This window comes from Panthera onca, chromosome D3, assembly GCF_046562875.1.
Source record: "Panthera onca isolate mPanOnc1 chromosome D3, mPanOnc1 haplotype 2, whole genome shotgun sequence".
Classification (NCBI taxonomy): Eukaryota; Metazoa; Chordata; class Mammalia; order Carnivora; family Felidae; genus Panthera; species Panthera onca.
This window is the reverse complement of record NC_138350.1, coordinates 43,604,092-43,623,723: the sequence shown is the minus strand read 5'-3', so window position 1 is coordinate 43,623,723 and position 19,632 is coordinate 43,604,092. Positions and strand designations below refer to the sequence as shown.

The 19,632-nt window shown below is 35.3% G+C and overlaps 1 protein-coding gene across 7 annotated transcripts in view; it reads left to right on the top strand.

The window, feature by feature from the left end:
• The window catches only part of ESCO1 (establishment of sister chromatid cohesion N-acetyltransferase 1), a 77,630-nt gene that overhangs the window by 31,203 nt on the left and 26,795 nt on the right, over positions 1-19,632 (top strand). For 5 of the 7 annotated variants that reach the window (XR_009604300.3, XM_060613420.3, XM_060613418.3 and 2 more), the window contains 5 exons: positions 4,921-5,023; positions 5,261-7,397; positions 12,116-12,230; positions 15,012-15,072; positions 16,368-16,482. Coding sequence is in view for 6 of the 7 variants with exons in the window: in XM_060613420.3 (XP_060469403.2) it covers positions 5,847-7,397; positions 12,116-12,230; positions 15,012-15,072; positions 16,368-16,482 (1,842 nt within the window). In the remaining variant the exon portion in view is untranslated. The remainder of the gene's footprint in view (positions 1-4,920; positions 5,024-5,260; positions 7,398-12,115; positions 12,231-15,011; positions 15,073-16,367; positions 16,483-19,632) is intronic. The other 2 variants (XM_078435384.2, XM_060613422.3) reach the window with 2 other exon arrangements.

Below are 19,632 nucleotides of genomic sequence, written 5' to 3'. Positions count from 1 at the left end.
CGAGCAGGCTCCAGGCTCTGAGCTGTCAGCACAGAGCCCGACACGGGGCTTGAACTCACGAGCTGACTGAGCCACCCAGATGCCCCAGCACCACATCTTTATCCATTCATCAGTCGTCAGTGGAGATTTGGGCTCTCTCCTCAGTTTGGCTATTGTTGATAATGCCGCCCTAAACCTTGGGTTGCATATACCCCTTCAAATCTGTATTTTTGTATCCTTTGGATAAATACCTAACAATGCAGGTGTTGGATCGTAGGGTAGTTCTATTTTTAGTTTCTTGAGGAACCTCAGTGCTGTTCTCCAGAGTGACTGCACCAGTTTTCATTCCCACCGGCAGCCCAAGAGGTTTCCCCTTTCTCTGCATTCTCGTCAACACCTGTTTTTTCTTGTGTGGTTAATTTTAGCCATTGTGACAGGTATCAGGTGGTATCTCATTGTGGTTTTGATTGGTATTTACCTAGTGATGAGTGATGATGAGCATCTCTTACTGTGTCTGTTAGCTGTCTGGATGTCTTCTCTGGAAACGAGTCTATCCATATCTTCTGCCCATTTTTTAACTGGATTATTTGTTTTGTGGGTGTTGAGTTTTGGTAAGTTCTTTATAGATTTTAGATACTAACCCTTCATCACATATATCAATTTGCAAATATCTTCTCCCATTCTTTAGGCTGCCTTTTAGTTTTATTGATTGTTTCCTTTGCTGTACAGAAGCCTGTTATCTTGATGAAGCCCCAGTAGTTCATGTTAGCTCTTGTTTCCCTTGCCTTTGGTGACACACCAAATGTTGAATAATCTTATCTTCATTAATTTGGAAGTAATTAGATTCATACTACCTTTGTATGTAATAACTTGCTTCATGCACTTGAGCCTATTTTTGGCGCAAATCTTGCATTACTCTCCTGTTTATCGATGTGTGGGAACTAAATTGTTTTTCTTTTTTAAAAACTTTTTTTTTTAATGTTTATTCATTTTTTGAGAGACAGAGCATGTATGGGGGAGGAACAGAGAGAGAGGGAGACACAGAATCTGAAGCAGGCTCCAGGCTCTGAACTGACAGCACAGAGCCCGATGTGGGGCTCGAACTCACAAACCATGAGATCATGACCTGAGCCGAAGTCGGATGCTCAACAGACTGAGCCACCCAGGTGTCCCGGAACTAAATTGTTAATTATTACAACTAAGTGACACAAATCTACACCCATTACTTTTTTTTTTTTTAAGTGTTTGGAATTCTTTTTTTTTTTTTTTTTTTAAGTTAATTTTTTGAGAGACAGAGCACAAGTGGGGCAAGGGCAGAGAGAAGGAGAGACTGAATCCAAAGCAGGCTCCATGCCATCATCGCAGAGCTGGATGCAGGGCTCAATCTCACAAACTGTGATTTCATGACCTGAGCTGAGATCAAGAGTTGGCTGCCCAACTGGGTCACCCAGGCGCCCCATACACCGCATTACTTTCATTTTTTTTTTAATGTTTATTTTTTGAGAGAGAGAGGGACAGAGTGTGAGTGGGGGAGGGGCAGACAGAGAGAGGGAGACAGAGAATCCAAAGCAGGCTCCAGGCTTCGAGCTGTCAGAACAGAGCCCTATGTGGGGCTCAGACTCACAAGCTGTGAGATCATGACTAGAAGCGCAACTGACTGAGCCACCCAGGCACCCCATACCCCATTACTTTCTAAGTTGATTTGTGTATGTGTGTTGTTATAAATTGGTATGTGATATTTTCTTCTATTAGGTATTTCAGCTAATTGTTATTTAAAACTTTTTATTTAAAATTTTTTTATTCACCTTAATGAATTCACATACTAATAATTTTTTTCTTTTCTTTTTTTTTTTTTTTTTTTTTTAACGCTTATTTTTGAGACAGAGAGAGACAGAGCATGAAGGGGGGAGGGGCAGAGAGAGAGGGAGACAGAATCGGAAGCAGGCTCCAGGCTCTGAGCCATCAGCGCAGAGCCCGATGCGGGGCTCGAACTCACGGACTGTGAGATCGTGACCCGGGCTGAAGTCGGACGCTTAACCGACTGAGCCACCCAGGCGCCCCAATTTTTTTCTTTTTTTGCCCTGCAAGTAATAATTTGCATGTATAATATATATGTGGTCAAGATTTTTTCCCAGTCCCTAGAAGCTTGAGGGACATCTTTTTCTCCTCATGATATACTTTATAACATTCTTTTTAAATCCATTGTGCTAGGTGCTCTGGGCCCTTTTAATCTGGCAACTCATTTCTTTCTCTTTTTTTAATTATTAAGAAAAATTTTTTTAATGTTTATTTCTGAGAGACAGCGAGTGCAAGTGGGGGAGGGGCAGAGAGCGTGGGAGACACTGAATCTGAAGCAGGCTCCAGGCTCTTAAGCTGTCAGCACAGAGCCCAACACAGGGCTTGAGCCCACGAACTGTGAGATCATGACCTGAGCTGAAGTCGGACGCTTAACTAAACCATCCAGGTGCCCCTGTTTTTCTCTTTTCTTTTCTTTTTTTTTTGGGGGGGGGGATGGAGGGATGAGGAGATTATCCTGGTTTTTCCAGGTGGCCCAAGGGGTTTTTTTATTATTATTTTTTAAATTTATATCCATGTTAGTTAGCATATAGTGCAACAGTGATTTCAGTAGATTCCTTAATGCACCTTACCCATTTAGCCCATCCCCCCTCCCACAACCCCTCCAGTAACCCTTTGTTCTCCATGTTTAAGAATCTCTCATGTTTTGTCCCCCTCCCTGTTTTTATATTTTTGTTTCGCTTCCCTTGTGTTCATCTGTTCTGTGTCTTAAAGTCCTCATACGAGTGAAGTCATATGATATTTGTCTTTCTCTGACTACTTTCACTTAGCATAATACCCTCTAGTTCCATCCACGTAGTTGCAAATGGCAAAGATTTCATTCTTTTTGGTTGCTGAGTAATATATACATACATTCATGCTTCTGCATGTCGCTGTCCAGTTTTCCCAACACCATTTGCTGAAGAGACTTTTTTCCATTGGATATTCTTTCCTGCTTTGTCAAAGATTATTTGGCCATACGTTTGTGGGTCCATTTCTGGGTTGTCTATTCTGTTCCATTGATCTATGTGTCTGTTCTTGTACCAGTACCATACTGTCTTGATGATTACAGCTTTGTAATACATCTTGAAGTCTGGGATTGTGATGCCTCCAGCTTTGGTTTTCTTTTTCAAGTTTGCTTTGGCTATTCAGGCTCTTTTTTAGTTTCATACAAATTTTAGGGTGGTTTGTTTTAGCTCTGTGAAGAATGCTGGTGTTATTTTGATACAGATTGCCTTTTAATTTTCTTCTTATATTTTGTCTCCTATTTGCCATATCTGTCTTTTTTGTTTGACTTTATATGAGATCTTCTTACCGTCATCTTCTAATGCTTTTATTGACTTTTTAAATTTTTTGGTAGTTTTAATTTTCACGTGTTCCTTTTTTTTTTTTTTTTTTTTTTTTTTTTTTTTACTGTGAATGTTCTTGTATATTTGTTTCATGGATGGATTGGCTTATTTTTAGTTTTTTTTTTTTTAAATTTTTTTCAACGTTTATTTATTTTTGGGACAGAGAGAGACAGAGCATGAACGGGGGAGGGGCAGAGAGAGAGGGAGACACAGAATCGGAAACAGGCTCCAGGCTCCGAGCCATCAGCCCAGAGCCTGACGCGGGGCTCGAACTCACGGACCGTGAGATCGTGACCTGGATGAAGTCGGACGCCTACCCGACTGCGCCACCCAGGCGCCCCTTATTTTTAGTTTTTGGCTCTGCATAGTTTGTTTTTGCCAAGCTATTTGTTTCATGTTTTTTCATTTTAAGGTTTTTCTTACGTATATGGTTATTCTTGTTTATTTGCTCAGGGTTACAAGTGAGACACTAAAAACTGATTTGAAAGTTTTGTGTGTTTGGATGGTAGACGGGCTGGTAGTTTCTTGACTGTAGGGTGTGAGAGACAGAGAGAGGGTGCTTGTGCTTATGGACTATGGACTACTACAGACTGCAGGTCCTATCAGTATTTTTTTTGGATCTTTTATCTCTAGGCCTGTCAAATTCATTAGAAAACCATCTTCCCGGAAGGTACAGTCTTGGCTGCCTCCTCTAGGAGTCTCTTGAGTAGGCAAAAGAGAAGTTTAGGTGTAGGGAGTGGGTTTCAGCAATCACTGTGTGTACTCCTACTTATTCCTTCTATTGTCAGTATGATACTTCTTCCCTCAGCTGTCCTGAGTCCCCAGACCAAAGAAAGACTAGCACCTTTCCGGGTGCTAGTAATTGGAATGGCAGTCTTGGAATCTTTCTGTGTTTTTGAGTTCTTTTTTCATCCTCATCTCTGGCGAAGCCTGATATTTCCAATTACTGAGTTTTTGGGGATTCTGTGGTTTTAAGTAGAGCTACTTCTCAGTTTCCCCATTTCTAGCTTAGGATTCAAGTTTTCTTGAGTCTGGAGGTTATTATTTATCATTCTTTGCAGCTTACATATTTTTATTTTCACCATTTGCTCTTTTATTTATTCTTTGGATTTCTGGTTTTGTCTTGTTTTAATCTATTGCTTTTTTAAAGTAGGTTTTACATGAGTAGAGGTAAATGTGTGTTTAAATCTGCCTTTTCAATTGTATATCAGTGTTTTTCTGTGTACAAGTAGTTATTTATGTGCACTCTTTTTCTTCAAAATAGGATTTTACTTTACCACTTTAACCTATTATATGTACATATTATGAATTGCATTTTTATTTTTAAACTTTTTTTCTACAGCATAAAATGGGTAGTTTACCTCAGGTTAGAAATACTAAAGTTATTGGTATGTATAAAGTGAATTCTGAAGACTAATGGTAAGACAGGGTAAAATTGTGGAGTGTTGTATATAATGAGTGGTGAATGAATAATTTGCATATTTCCTTTGCACCTTTTAAACATTTTAAAATACACTTTCTTTTCCCCCCTCCTTAGGTGCTGTGTAATGTGTTAAGAGAATATTTTAAGGAATGATTTTGTCAAATTTTCATGAGTTATGGTGGCTGAAAGATCAGTTCTATCTTGTGGGAAAAGAATTGTAAGTAATATCAAGGAATAAACTGATTTTCGACTATTGTGTATTTATATAAGACAAGTCATTGATTACTTATAAGAATGTAGTTGGGATACTTTTTTCTATTAACTTTAAATTTATAGATTAATTAAAAAAGAGAAGTTAGATTTTACATAAATCAGATTATTTCTGTATAGTATTAGCATTGCCATATTTCTTGGATTGTACAAAATTTAATTTTAATTTTTTTTAATTTTTCAGAAATGGCAGCACAAAAGGAAATCTATATTAATAGAGTATTTTATTAAACTAAAAAGGTTAGATAAGAACTTTAAACTAACAGTCTCAGCAAACAAGGAGAGAAACCTACTAGCTGTAAGACATGTTTCAAATGAATCGAAGTCCAGTAACTGTAGACTTCAGAAGAAAAAAGTTTTCAAAATCTTTGTCAAAACAGGTCAGTGATAAATAACTCCTCCAGTAATAGGGCTAGGCCTGAAAACCATAATTAATTGAAAAATTAACAAAACAGTTTGAACCTGAATTAAGTTTTTTTCATAAAAAATTATAAAAATATCAAATTAGAATTAAATTTTCCTCAGATTTCTATTGCCTTGCCCAAAAGTAAAGCAAATATCTTTTAGCCTTCATACCAGCTTTTCTCATGTCCTAGGGATGACTGAAACCTTATTTGAAGCAAACCAGTATTTTTGTTGAAAATGTACATCAGCCTCAAAGTTGATTTTTAAGACCTTCTCAGAATAATACTAGACATTCAGCATTCACACCTACCAGGACACAAACATCCTCTCAAATACTACTGAGAAAAGGAGGACCTTACTCAGGAATGATGTCCATTCAGGAGAAATCAAAAGAAAATTCCTCCAGTGTTATTAAAAAAAGTGAAGATAAGAATTTAGAAACACAAATTCAAGGTTCTCAAACGAATCTGGCAAAAAAATCAGGCCCCAAGGAAACTATCAAATCACTGGTTAAATCTTCTAGTGAGAGTAAAATAAATCAATCTGAATTAGGAACATGCATGAGTACAAGGTCAGCAAAAGCAGCATCCAATGATAAAAAAGCTAGCAAGTCCACTAATAAAAATATGGTGACTGTGAAGGGACATTCACAACAAGAATCTACAAAAAAGAAAAAATTACCTCAGAAAAAGTCAGTGCATGGAACTCCTAAATCAAATGAACAGTTTAACCGGAGGTCACAGAGACTTCAACAGTTAACAGAAGTTTCAACAAGGTCTCTGCGTAATAGAGAAATTCAGGGTCAAGTTCAAGCAGCTAAACAGAGTTTGCCACCAAGAAAAGAGCACTGTAACAATACTCAAAGTAAATCTAATAAAGTTAAAACAAGTCAAAAACATGTGAAAAGAAAAGTACCGGAAATAAAGTCTGACACTAAAGAGGATGAAAATCTAGTAATTAATGAAGTAATAAATTCCCCCAAAGGAAAAAAACGCAAAGTAGAGCATCAGACAGCTTATACTTGTAATTCTCAGTGCATAAAAGGATCTGAAAAGTGTCTTCAGAAGAATACTAGAAAAGAGGAAACAAAATCTGTGCCTGTAACTTCTGAGATAAAAAGATCAAAAATGGTTACTTCAGCAGTCTCTAAAAAGAATGAGATGAAGAAGTCAGTTCATACGCAAGTGAATACTAGTGCAAAATCCCAAAAAAGTCCACAGCCATCAGTGCCTGAACAAAGTGTAGATAATGAGCTGGAGCAAGCGGGAAAGAGCAAACGGGGTAGTATTCTCCAGCTCTGTGAAGAAATTGCTGGTGAAATTGAGTCAGATACTGTAGAGGTAAAAAAGGAATCTTCACAAATGGAAAGTGTAAAGGAGGAGAAGCCTACAGAAATAAACTTGGAAGAGACTAATAATGAAAGACAAATACTTCATCAGAAGGAAACAAATCAGGATGTTCAATGCAATCGTTTCTTTCCCAGTAGAAAAACAAAGCCTGTGAAATGTATATTAAATGGAATAAACAGCTCAACTAAAAAGAACTCCAACTGGACTAAAATTAAACTCTCAAAATTTAACTCTGTGCAGCAAAATAAGTTGGACTCTCAAGTTTCCCCTAAATTGGGCTTAATACGAACCAGTTTTTCACTACCAGCCTTAGAAATGCATCATCCGGCAACTCCAAGTACAGTTTTAGGGACAAAACCACCTGATGACAAAAATATAGGTTGCCAGCAGGAAGAAACTAAAGAAATTAATTCTGAAGAAGTTAAAGTTAATGATGTTACAGTTGAAATTAATAAAACTTCAAAAAGGGCTTCTGAAAATTGTCATTTGGATAATCAGATAAAACCACCTCCTGACCCACCGTTGGATAACCAGATGAAAGATTCTTTTGAATCAACACCAGATAAGGTAATTTATTTTTATTATGCACAGTAGAGTTGCAGGAGTACCTTCTTATTAAATAAGTTTTACAATGTATTTCAGCTTAAGAATCAAGTTGTAAAAGACAGGAATCATTTGTTAAGGTAGCCTATTCAATTTTAACTCAGTCTTGTAGTGAGACGACTAACTTGACTCCTTTAGAGGTCTCACATTCATGTAAATGCTTCTCATTGCTTTCTTATTTTCACTTTTCATTTTTATTTTATGTGAAGCATAAACCTGTTGAATTCTGGCTTTTTTTTTTTTTTTTTTTTTTTGTATTTTTTTGAGTATAATTGACACACCATGTTATATTAGTTTTTGGTGTACAACATAGTGATTCAGTATCTCTTTATGTTCTGCTTTGCTCACCACAAGTTTAGTTATCACCTGTTACCATGCAGTGCTATTATAATATTGTTGATTATATTCCCTATGCTCTACTTTTTATTCCCATGACTTCTTCATTCCATAATTGGAAACCTGTATCTCCCACTGCCCTTTACTCATTTTGCCCTTTCCCATACCCCCTAGCTTTTCTTTTTCATTTAACACACCGATTTGCTTTTTCTATTAATTGCAACTACAGAAACTATGTTTCATAGTGACTAAAATATAGAAATTAAAGTTGGGCCTTATTCTGACCAAATTGTTAAAATTAATTTCAGCTGGCACAAATCAGCCCCTTTTTTTCCACCTGATAAAATTTAAAAATTAAACATTTATTTCTGGTAGTAGGGAGCCTTTCAGTTTGACTTGTGTGACCATTTTGAACAGTTGGGCAAATAAAATGTCTGAAAGATGTAAATAATTCAGTCTTCAGTTTTAGAGTAAGATTGTAGTGGTGAAGAATTTTAAAAATGGTAAGTTGAAAAACAATCTTGAAAAAAAGGAAAAACAATCTAATAGCTAGAAGAAACTTTAATGATTATCTGAGGTAGTTTGAAACTATAAAAGCAGCTGAGCTGATTTTTCCCGCCAAATTAAATCATAGGTAAAATACCAATATATAAACCTATAAGAAATTTTTTATGTATAAAAAATGGAGCTCTATGATACATATGTGAAAAACTTCACTAATTTGTTTCAATTGTTTTGTGATGAGAAAATTTAGAGCAGTGGAGGAATGTAATTTAGGTCACATGTTTGGGGACACAAATAGGATTCAATTTTTAGGTGTTCTGCTTCTCAGCCCAGCATTTTTTCTACAATTGCATACTTTGAACATTAGAGCACTTGAGAAAAAAGTCATAATGAGTAGAGGGAAAAGTCAAGTCATCCTAAGTTTTAGGAATGATTTAAAGTTCCTTTTGGAGGCATTTTGTTGTAGGAGCAAAGTTGAATGAATGAGGAATCTGGGCTTCTTGCCAGAAGCCATGAAAATAGATCATTGTCTATTCTCATGGACTACAAATCAAATTAAAAAGGGAACAGATACCATATGGTACTCTTAGATTTTATTTTCTGAACAAATGGGAATGAAAGCATCAATTAGAAGATAATTATTCAAATAGTGACAGTAATTAGAAGTAAGTAGTGACTGGTAGTGTAACAAGGGTGGTTTACATCAGAGATGGAGTGGCTTTCTTTTCAGGGTATGTTTTGTCAGCAAATTGATAGCTATAGTCCAGGTGTATCTTCTCCTGGAGTATATATCTTCAGGAGTTTATCTTCTAACTCCTTGCTGCATAAATGCCTGTCAAAACTCAGTTTGTGGGATAAGTCATGAGAATAAAAGGTACAATATAGGGAATATATAGTTACTGGTATTGTAATAGTGTTGTATGATGATAGATGGTAGTTACACTTATGGTGAGCATAGCATAATGTATAGAGAGGTTTTGAATCACTATGTGTATACCTGACATTAATGTTAACATTGTGTGTCAATTAAAATAAAATTAAAAAGAAACCCTCAGTTTGTGGACAGTTATATCGAAGAATAAGAAATGTAATCCTTTGGAGTACTAGAATAGAGATGCTTACTTGGACCACATTATTTTGACCTGTAATACTGTTTTTATTGGAATGTGCTTTGGATTTATACAGTTTCTCTCAAGGTGCATTATGAGAAACTGTCCTATGAAACTTGTGTTAAAAATTTTATTTACATTTATAAATTCTTGACTATTTTAAACATTCAGAATACTATAGAAACTTAACATACTCTTGTTTACCACCCAAATTTGAAAAAAAAAAAAAAAACCAACATTTTATTGAATTCAGGTCTTTTAAAATAAGAAAAGTATGTTACAGATACAGGAAAAGACCTTATCTCCCTCTTCTTTCCATTCACCTCTCTTCCCAGAGTTAAAATGAGTTTGTGAAGTTGGTGTGGATCTTTCCTTTTTTGTTTTTATGATTTCACTATTTATGTATATCCATAAAGAATACTTAGCACTGTTTGTGTTTTAAATGTTTACATAAATGCTAGCATAGTTTGTGTATATATGTGTGTGGTTTTTGTTTTTCTTTTGTTTTGTTTTTTGCTAACTTGGTTTTGTGCAAGTTGAAAGCACTTTTAGGTTGTTTCTCTTCTTTTCACCAATACCACTGATGCAATCACTTTCACAGAGTGATCAGGAATGTGGTAATTATGTTAGTTCATGACATAGTTGAGTGCCTGCTATGTCCAAGATTTTGTGCTAGGCTCCAGAAGACAAATGTGTTCTGCCTTTAAAGAATTTACATTGTAGCAGTCACTTAAGAGATTTCTCTTTATTCATAAGCACTAAGAATTGTGGCAGCTTTGTTCAACCATCACAGCAGCTTTTGGTTAATGACATAATAGCCTTTGGTTAACACTGCCTCTTTGTTAGTCAGAGGAGAGCTTCATAAAATTATCACTATAGTCTACGCTATGGTTTCTATTATTATCTACATATTACAGGTGAGGGGAATGAGACTTAGGAATTTAAGTAACTTTTACCTGAGTGACATTTAAGTGGTAGAGCTAGGATTTAAACTGAGATTGTCTGGGGCGCCTGGGTGGCTCAGTCGGTTGAGCGCCGACTTCGGCTCAGGTCACGATCTCGCGGTCTGTGAGTTCGAGCCCTGCATCGGGCCCCTGTGCTAGCAGCTCAGAGCCCGGAGCCTGTTTCAATTCTGTGTCTCCCTCTCTCTGACTCTCCCCCATTCATGCTCTGTCTCTCTCTGTCTCAAAAATAAATAAACGTTAAAAAAAAAAAATTTTATTAAACTGAGATTGTCTGGTTTCAGAATGTAGCCATTTTATACTTGGGGAGGAAGGAGAATATAAAAACAAACCCTGTATCATATGAAATCTTTTTCTATGGCTGCTTGTAATTTTGATGTCAGTTTCAGCAGTACTGAGAAATGATGATGTTTGATAGGGCTTCTCTGAATTCTTTGGGCTGAATTTAAATTATTTGAACTTTATGAATTTTAAAGCCCAATTATTTTGTGATTCTTTTTTTAAGCCAGTAACTTCCTAAATTCCTTCCTATTTAATGGAGATTAATTAGTCATTGCTCTTGTTTTTAATTTTTCTGCTTTGTCAGTGATAAAACTTGTTCACTTTTTCAAAAATATTCAAAATAATGTTACATAGTTGAGTGTAATAATCACAATACAGATACAGCCAATGTTGGATAGAGCTTGGAATATTATTTTCTTTTGGTAGTTATTATCACCTTTGATAGTGTTCTGATTTAGGGGGATTTTGGGAATACAAAAATGAATAGAATATCTTTGCTCTTAAGAGTTAGAGAAGCTTGGGGTGCCTGGGTGGCTCAGTCGGTTAAGCGTCCGACTTCGGCTCAGGTCGTGATCTCGCAGTCCATGAGTTCGAGCCCCGTGTCGGGCTCTGTGCTGACAGCTCAGAGCCTGGAGCCTGTTTCAGATTCTGTGTCTCCCTCTGTCTCTGACCCTCCCCTGTTCATGCTCTGTCTCTCTGTCTCAAAAATAAATAAACGTTAAAAAAAAAGTTGTAGAAGATGAATCAAAAACAACCAATTGAAAATAGTAATAAGGACATGAAAGAGGTAGAGGTGAAGAAGATGGAAAATTATTCCAAACTTGGGAAAAGGGCATGGAGAAACTTGGCAAAGCTTCATAGAAGAGGTTAATATTTAAGTAATGGGTTGAATTTATACAGGGGGAGAGGTTCTAGATTAGCATTATCCAGTAGAAGTGTAATGTGAACCACATGATTTAAAATTTTCTGGTAGCCACGTTAAAAAAGAATGATAAACTGGTAAGATTAAAGTATTTTATTTAACCTGTCATATAGAAATACTTTCATTTCAGCATATAATTTTATAAGTAGACCTATTTTACTTTTTTGTAATAAGTCTTAAAAATCTGTGCTTTATATTGACAGTATAATCTCAAATCAGTCATACTAACTACATTTTAAGTGCTCAATAGTCAGGTGAGGTAGTGGCTACTCTATTGGACAGTGCAGGTTTAGATGGATGAAACAGAAAAAGTATAGAACCAAAATATATCTGTGGGATTTGCAAGTTCTTCGGTGTAGCATGAAGGGGAATAATGGGAGCTGATGCGGAGAGGGTGGTTGTGGGAGAGATCATGAAGAGACTCTTAAAGCATATCAGTGTGAATTACCCCAACTATGAAGTATTATCTTAAATTTTCTTAGTATGCATTCACTGAAAGTGTCTTGGGATGAGTCCCAAAGATTGATATGAAAGCAAGTAGTAACAATTTGAATGTTGTATGTTCAGAATTTCAGTCTGTGTTTGGAATCCAAGCTTCAAAACAATCCCGTGGGAAATACCTCTACTGTTTCAGCTTCACTCAATCAAGCAAAAGTTGATACAGGAGAGAATAAATTTCCAGGTAAAACTTTGAAACTATCATTTGGTTTTCTCAGTGTTCAGAGATATTTTTGTCAGTATGATAGGAAACAATATTGACTACCAAATAGGCCAGTTAAATCCTTCTGAACCATATTGCATATGTTTTTCAAATGTGTAATTATCACCATTCTTCTTTTGTTTTTTAAAAATCTTTATCACCATTCTTCGGGGCAGAATTGCTTCTCTTTCTTACCTTGTTTAAAGTACTTAAGTATGGGGGCACCTGGGTGGCTTAGTCAGTTGAGTGTCCAACTCTTGGTTTTGGCTTAAGTCATGATCTTAGGGTCATGGGATTGAACTCTGCATTGGGCTCTGCGCTGAGTGTGAAGCCTGCTTGAGATTCTCTCTCTCCCTGCTGTATCTGCCCCTCTCCCTTGCTCATGCTCTCTCTCTAAAATAAAGAAAAAACAAAGTACTTAAATATGACTCTTTGACTTGCTACCAGAAGGTCTTTGTCTTAAATCTTTTATTTTGTTTGTAACTTACTTTCTGGAGAAGTATGTCTTAATGAATTGCCTAAGTTAGTGGTAGAAGCTTATTTCTCAAATACAGCTGATTATTTGTGCTTTTCCACTTCAGATTCTTATCTTCAATCCTGAGTTACTCAGTTTTCCATCTTAGTGATTTTTTTTTTTTTTTTTTTTTTTTTTTTTTTAACGTTTTTTATTTATTTTTGGGACAGAGAGAGACAGAGCATGAACGGGGGAGGGGCAGAGAGAGAGGGAGACACAGAATCGGAAACAGGCTCCAGGCTCCGAGCCATCAGCCCAGAGCCTGACGCGGGGCTCGAACTCACAGACCGCGAGATCGTGAGATCGTGACCTGGCTGAAGTCGGTCGCTTAACCGACTGCGCCACCCAGGCGCCCCTAGTGATTTTGTCTTTGAAAGGATTTAACAAATGCTGCAGGGGCGCCTGACTGGCTCAGTTGGTAGAGCTTACTTAAAAAATAAAAAATTAAATAGATTCTGCAATTTGTGCAGTTATACCATACAAAGATTTTTTTCGTAACCTTGAAAACATCCTTGACAGTACATTATTTGAGCTGTTGGGTGAAGATTTGCTCACCATTATCAGATGAAGCACAAGGGCATATGGAAAGAAATTCCAAATTCCTCATTCTTGTTTCTCTCTGCTAAAGGAAATACTTAGAGTGGTATACTGAAGTCAGATAATTTCTTCTATTACGTATTATTTAAACTTTTCGTGGAGGAAGGGAAAGCACAATATAAATATGAGAAATGCAGTTATTTTTTAGAAAATAAAATGAATTATTGCGTTATTTATTAATATTAAAACTTCAGAAACTATAATTTTAAAAATTACAGTATAATATACAGTTTTATATTAGTTTCAGGTGTATAATACAATGATTCAGCAATTCTGTATATTACTCAGTGCTCATGATAAGTATACTCTTAATCTCCTTCACCTATTTCATCCATCCCTCACTCATCTCCTTTCTGGTAACCACCAGTTCTCTATATTTAAGAGTATTTGTTTCTTTTTTCCTTTGTTTTGTTTCTTAAATTCTTTCGTATGAGTGAGATCATATAGTACTCTATTTGTCTTTCTCTGACTGACTTATTTCACTTAGCATTGTACGCTCTAGCTCCATCCATGTTGCAAATGACAAGATTTCATTCTTTTTGATGGCTGAGTAATATTCCATTGTATATATGCCACATTTTTAATCCATTCATCCATCAATGGACACTTGAGTTGCTTCCATAATTAGGCTATTATAGATAATTCTGCAATAAACATCTTTTTAAATTAGCATTTTGTATTCTTTGGTAAATACCTAATAGTGGAATGACTGGATCATATGGTAATTCTATTTTTTATTTTTTGAGGAACCTCCATACTGTTTTTTACGGTAGCTACACCAATTTGTATTCCCACCTGTCATGCACGAGGGTTTCTTTTTCTCCACACTCTTTTTTTTTTTTTAATTTTTTTTTTAATGTTTATTTATTTTTGAGACAGAGACAGAGCATGACTGGGGGAGGGGCAGAGAGAGAGGGAGACACAGAATCGGAAGCAGGCTCCAGGCTCTGAGCCATCAGCCCAGAGCCTGACGTGGGGCTCGAACTCACGAACCGTGAGATCGTGACCTGAGCTGAAGTTGGACGCTCAACCGACTGAGCCACCCAGGCGCCCCTTTTTCTCCACATTCTTGCCAACACTTACTGTTTCTTGTGAGACTTCAGGGTTTTTTTAAACGAAGAGGTGTTCCCATTTATTTCCATGTAGAGATTATATAATTATACGGGCATTTATACAATTTCCTATGTTGTTCAGTGCTAGTAATTGGTGAAACTAGAGGCAAACTGTTAATCTACCATTGGATTTCTTTGTGACTCTGTAGAACTTTTATACTTCTGAAGAGTAATTTCTAGGAAGGGGGCCTAATTTTATCAAATGGTTTCATTAAAAAGAAAACATTTAGAGTTGCCTGGGTGGCTCAGCTGGTTAAATGTACGACTCTTGATTTCTGCTCAGGTAATGATCTCACGGTGTGTGAGATTGAGCCCCAACATGGGCTGACAGCATGGAGCCTGCTTGGGATTCTCTCTCTCCCTCTCTCACTCTTTGCCTATCCCCTTTCACATGCTCTCTCTCTCTCTCAAAATAAGTAAATAAACTTAAAAAAATAAAACATTTAGTGTATTCTTTTTTCTTCATAATGATTTGCAACTATTAGATGGAGAGCTAGTACAAAGCTTAAGGTTTAACTCATCTTCTTGATTAAATTACAGGTTCAACTCCCAAACAACACACTATACTCAGTAACCAAACATCTAAGACCAGTGATAACAGGTAAGACATTAGTTTAATACAAGAGTAAATATAGGAACAATTGAAAGATAAACTGAGGCTTTTACAGTTTTTGTTTATTTGAAAATCAATTCAAATTGGGCAGCATTCAGTGTGGCAGATAGAAAGGAGCTGCAAGGAGCTGTAACATGAAAGACTTATAGGCAGAAAGGAGTGGGATTAAGGAAAGTTATAACTGGTGGAAAAAATGGGTTGATTATTGCAAAGTTACTTTCCTTTAGGGGGAATGGCAGATTATCATTAGGGCAAATTATCTAACTAGTGCTGATTAAATGATTCCTGATTGACTGGTTAAAGATTCCATTTCTAGAAGAGCCAAAACTAAGTCTTGATTTGGTAATGTGGGGCTTAGCATAAGCAACTACATTTTGGACCTGTTGCCTTGTTTTTAACAGAACTTTAGGATTTTATACTTCCAACTTTTGAGTTTGGGATATTTTTCCTTAAAAAGTTGTGCTAATAATCTGGTTTTTCACGTAGAAAGAAAATTATTTTCATAAGTATTCATTTCATTTTACTTTTTCTGTGCCTATACATATGTTTTATAGTTTTTTTTTCCCCCTTAGGGTAATATGGGCATCTTTTCTACCTTAATTACCTCATTCTTTTAAATCTGCATTAAATTTCATTGTGTGAATATTCCATTGTTTATTTAACAATTCTCTACTTCATAGACATTTTGGTTGTTTCTTATTTCTGTCCAAAAAAGTTCTTTAATAAACATATGCATCTTTGCCCGTTTGTATTGCTATATCTAGGATAAATTAATAGCTATGGGAATTATCCTGCATTGCCATATTTTTGTCTGATGTGTGTCTTTTTATACTTTCAGCAACAGTATTTTGAGAATTCACTTTTCTGCAAACCCTTGAGGTGCTGGTATTATCAACATGTAAAAGTGTTTTAAGTGTTTTAGAAGCACTTGGTTCTGTCTTTAATGTCAAAATTAAATTAAATCTGACTTACTTTGCTTTACAGATTACTAAAAAACAGTATTTAGGACAAATTGTACTGACTCAGATGGCTAAAACTATGAAAAACTTGAAACTTACTCAAACTATAGTACAGCAGTTTTTTGTTTATTTGTTGAAAATCAGTAATTTTCTTGGGTGTTCTCCCCTTGATTTTTAAAATGTTATTTATACCCCCCTTGGAATTGAGATTTGTGAGTGTCATATAGAGAAAGTTTTTTTTTTTATTTTTAGTGCTTTGAAGTGGTAATAGCTCTATAACATTTAATAGTGTGATTTTTTTTTTTTTTTTTTTTTTTTTTAAAGGGAGACACCACCAAATCATTCTTGGCCTAAGTGTAATTCCCATTTGGAGATAACAATTCCAAAGGACTTGAAACTAAAAGAAGCAGAGAAAGTTGATGAAAAACAGTTGATCATAGTAAGTATCCAACTTGACCTTTTTGGTGAAGTGTTGTTATAATCACCTTTCTTATGCACATTGTTAAAGAATAAATTCATTGCTTTTTTTTCAAAGAGGCTTGTCACCATAAATCGTCATTATGGAAATATTCCTGGTATCATTAGAAATCCCCCAACTTGAACCCCAGTAGTGAGTTCCTCCTAGAACAAATAAAAAATATCCATACTCTTAGTTTTATTTACAACAGATTGATACTTTATATTTGTTACTTTTTTAAAAAAATTTTTATTTATTTTTGAGAGAGAGAGAGAGAGACAGACACAGAATCTGAAGCAGGCTCCAGGTTCTAAGCTGTCAGCACAGAGCCTGATGCAGGACTCAAACCCACAAACCGTGAGATCATGACCTAAGCCAAAGTCAGGTGTTTAATGGACTGAGCCACTCAGGAGCCCCAGATCTGTTACTTTCTTTAATATGTCGTTTGATGTACTTTGTTTTAGTAGTTGGTTTAAATATTAAAATAACATGGAGCTTAATACATAAAATGATTTTAAATATCTGTATTTTAGTGTATATTATAATTTTTAAACTGTGTTTTACAGGAAGATAAACCAGTAGTTAATTTGAAATAGAACTTAAATACAGTTTGGTGACAAGTTGAAAAAGAGATATTTTGATTGATGAAAAAACCTAATTTGAGTAAGCGAGCACACTATAAAAAAAAATGAAGGAACCCAAAATAATAGGAAAATTTAATGTACTTCCAGTCAACATTATCAGTAGGATTTGGTGGAGTAGACTATTGATTCTAACTTTAATATAGGAGAATAACTTTGTAAGAATTGTCTGCAAATTTTTGGGAAAGGTTAATCGGGAAAGTTTCATTAGAGTTAATAATGTTTCTGTTGTTAAATCAGTATGGTAGTGAAACAGGATTAGACTAGTAGAATATAGAGCAGCACTGTCCAATATGGTGGCCACATGTAGCTGTTGAGTATTTGAAATGTGGCTCATTAGAATTGAGATATGTTGTAAGTGTAAACATAGTTACTGCATTTTAAAGACTAGTATAAAAAAGGGAATGTAAAGTATTTCACTGATAAGTTTTTTTTCTATTTAGTACATGTTGAAGTTAAAGTATTTGGGATATGTTTTGTTGAATAAAATACTAAAATTAGTTTCACCTGTTTTTGCATTCTTTAACATGGCTACTGGAAAATTTAAAATTTGTGGATTGCATTTCTATTCAGTTCTGGTCTAGAGTTGATGAGGATGATGATGTTAATGGTCAGGATAGCAGCTAAATCATTGTTCCATGTACTCCACTCATATTAACTTAGTTAGGCCTCAGTTTTTAAAGTATGAGGTAGGTACTACTATTATCTCCCATTTACCAATTAGGAAACCAAGGAAGAAAAGTTTGCTCAATACTATGAAAACTGCTTGGTTGCAGAGATATTTGTACACTGGTATACATCATTCATCATAGCCAAAGGGTGAAAGCAACCTAAGTGTCCATCAAGGATGAATGGATGAACAAAATGTGTATACATACAATGGAATATGATTCAGCCTTAAAAAAAGAAATTCTGACATGCTACAACATGGTTGAACCTTGAGGACATTAAGCTAAGTGAAATAAGTTAGTCACAGAAAGACAAATACTGTAAGATTTCACTGCTGTGAGTGTCTAGAGTACTTACAGAGACAGTAGAATGGTGGTTTCTAGGAGCTGGGAAGGAAGGTAGATTGGGGACCAATTGTTTAATTGGTTTAGAGTTTCAGTTTTGCAAGATGAAAAGACTTTTGAAGATTGGTTACAGAACAATGTGAATATAATAAAACTACTGAGCTGTACACTTAAAAGTCATTAAGATAGTAGGGATGCCTAGGTGGCTCAGCTGGTTGAGTGTCTGACCCTTGATTTCAGGTGGGACAACGTGGGATTGAGCCCCGCATTGGGCTCTGTGCTGAGCGTGGAGCCTGCTTGAGATTCTCTCTGTCCCTCTCTACTCCTGTCCCCCATTTGTGTATTCCCCTCTCTCTCAGATTAAAAAAATAAATTAAGATGGCAAATATTGTTATATATATATTTTTTGCCACAGTTATAAAAAAAATTTTTTTAAAAGATTTACTTATTTATTATTTATTTACTTATTTATTATTATTTATTTATTTACTTATTTACTTATTTATTTTTGTAGAGAGAGAGAGTGAGCAGGAGAGAGGGGCAGAGGCAGAAGAGAGAGAATCCTAAGCAGGCTCCACACTTACTACGGGGCCCCCACACAGGGCTTGATCCCATGATGCTGGGATCACAACCTGCGCTGAAATCGAGAGTCGTACAGTCATGCAACTGAGCCACCAAGATACCCCTACTTGATCCTAGTTCTAAGATACTAGAGATGCTGTTATCTTAGATCTTTTTTTTTTTTTTTTTTTTTTTTTTTTTTTAGTAATTCAAATTGTACAGTTTTAGAATAGAAAGAGTAAAGGGATTATTAGTTTATTATTCTTAAATTTAGATCATATTGCTGAAAATTTCTTGTTGAATAAGGACAAGAAAGAAAACATTTTGTAAACAGTTACAGTTCTATAGCACAAGTGAATTACTGGAGAATGGATGATTGTACTTGTACTTAGTCAATATGAAAAAAATTTATAAATTACTGTTAATAATTTTTAATAATTAACTGTTTTAATAGAAAAATTAATATTACCTTTTCTCATGAGTTTTTGGTAACATCAAAATATTCTTTTTAATATTTATAAACTAGAATAAAACCATTAAAGAGAACATACTTTTAAGACATTAAAAAAGGAGTCTGTGAAACACAGACTAAGCTTTAACAGTGTAATTATTGCAGATATAAAAATACATCTTCATTCTCATTTATAGAGTATTTCCTGTTGAGGGATTTAGGACTAAGATAGTAGTGTTAAAAGATACTTCTGAGTTCTTCTTAGTTGCTATTAAATGCTGTGGAGTGAGTGGTCAGATTACTAAAATTAAGGATTTAATAAAATTACACATTAGATTTCACAGTTTAACATCTTACTTGTTAATCAACACTGAACATTATTCATTGTAGATTAAATACTTCTCACTTGATGTTCCCGTTATAGCTTTAGAAGCTGAATTACTCCTTTGGGAGGGAAAAACCTTTT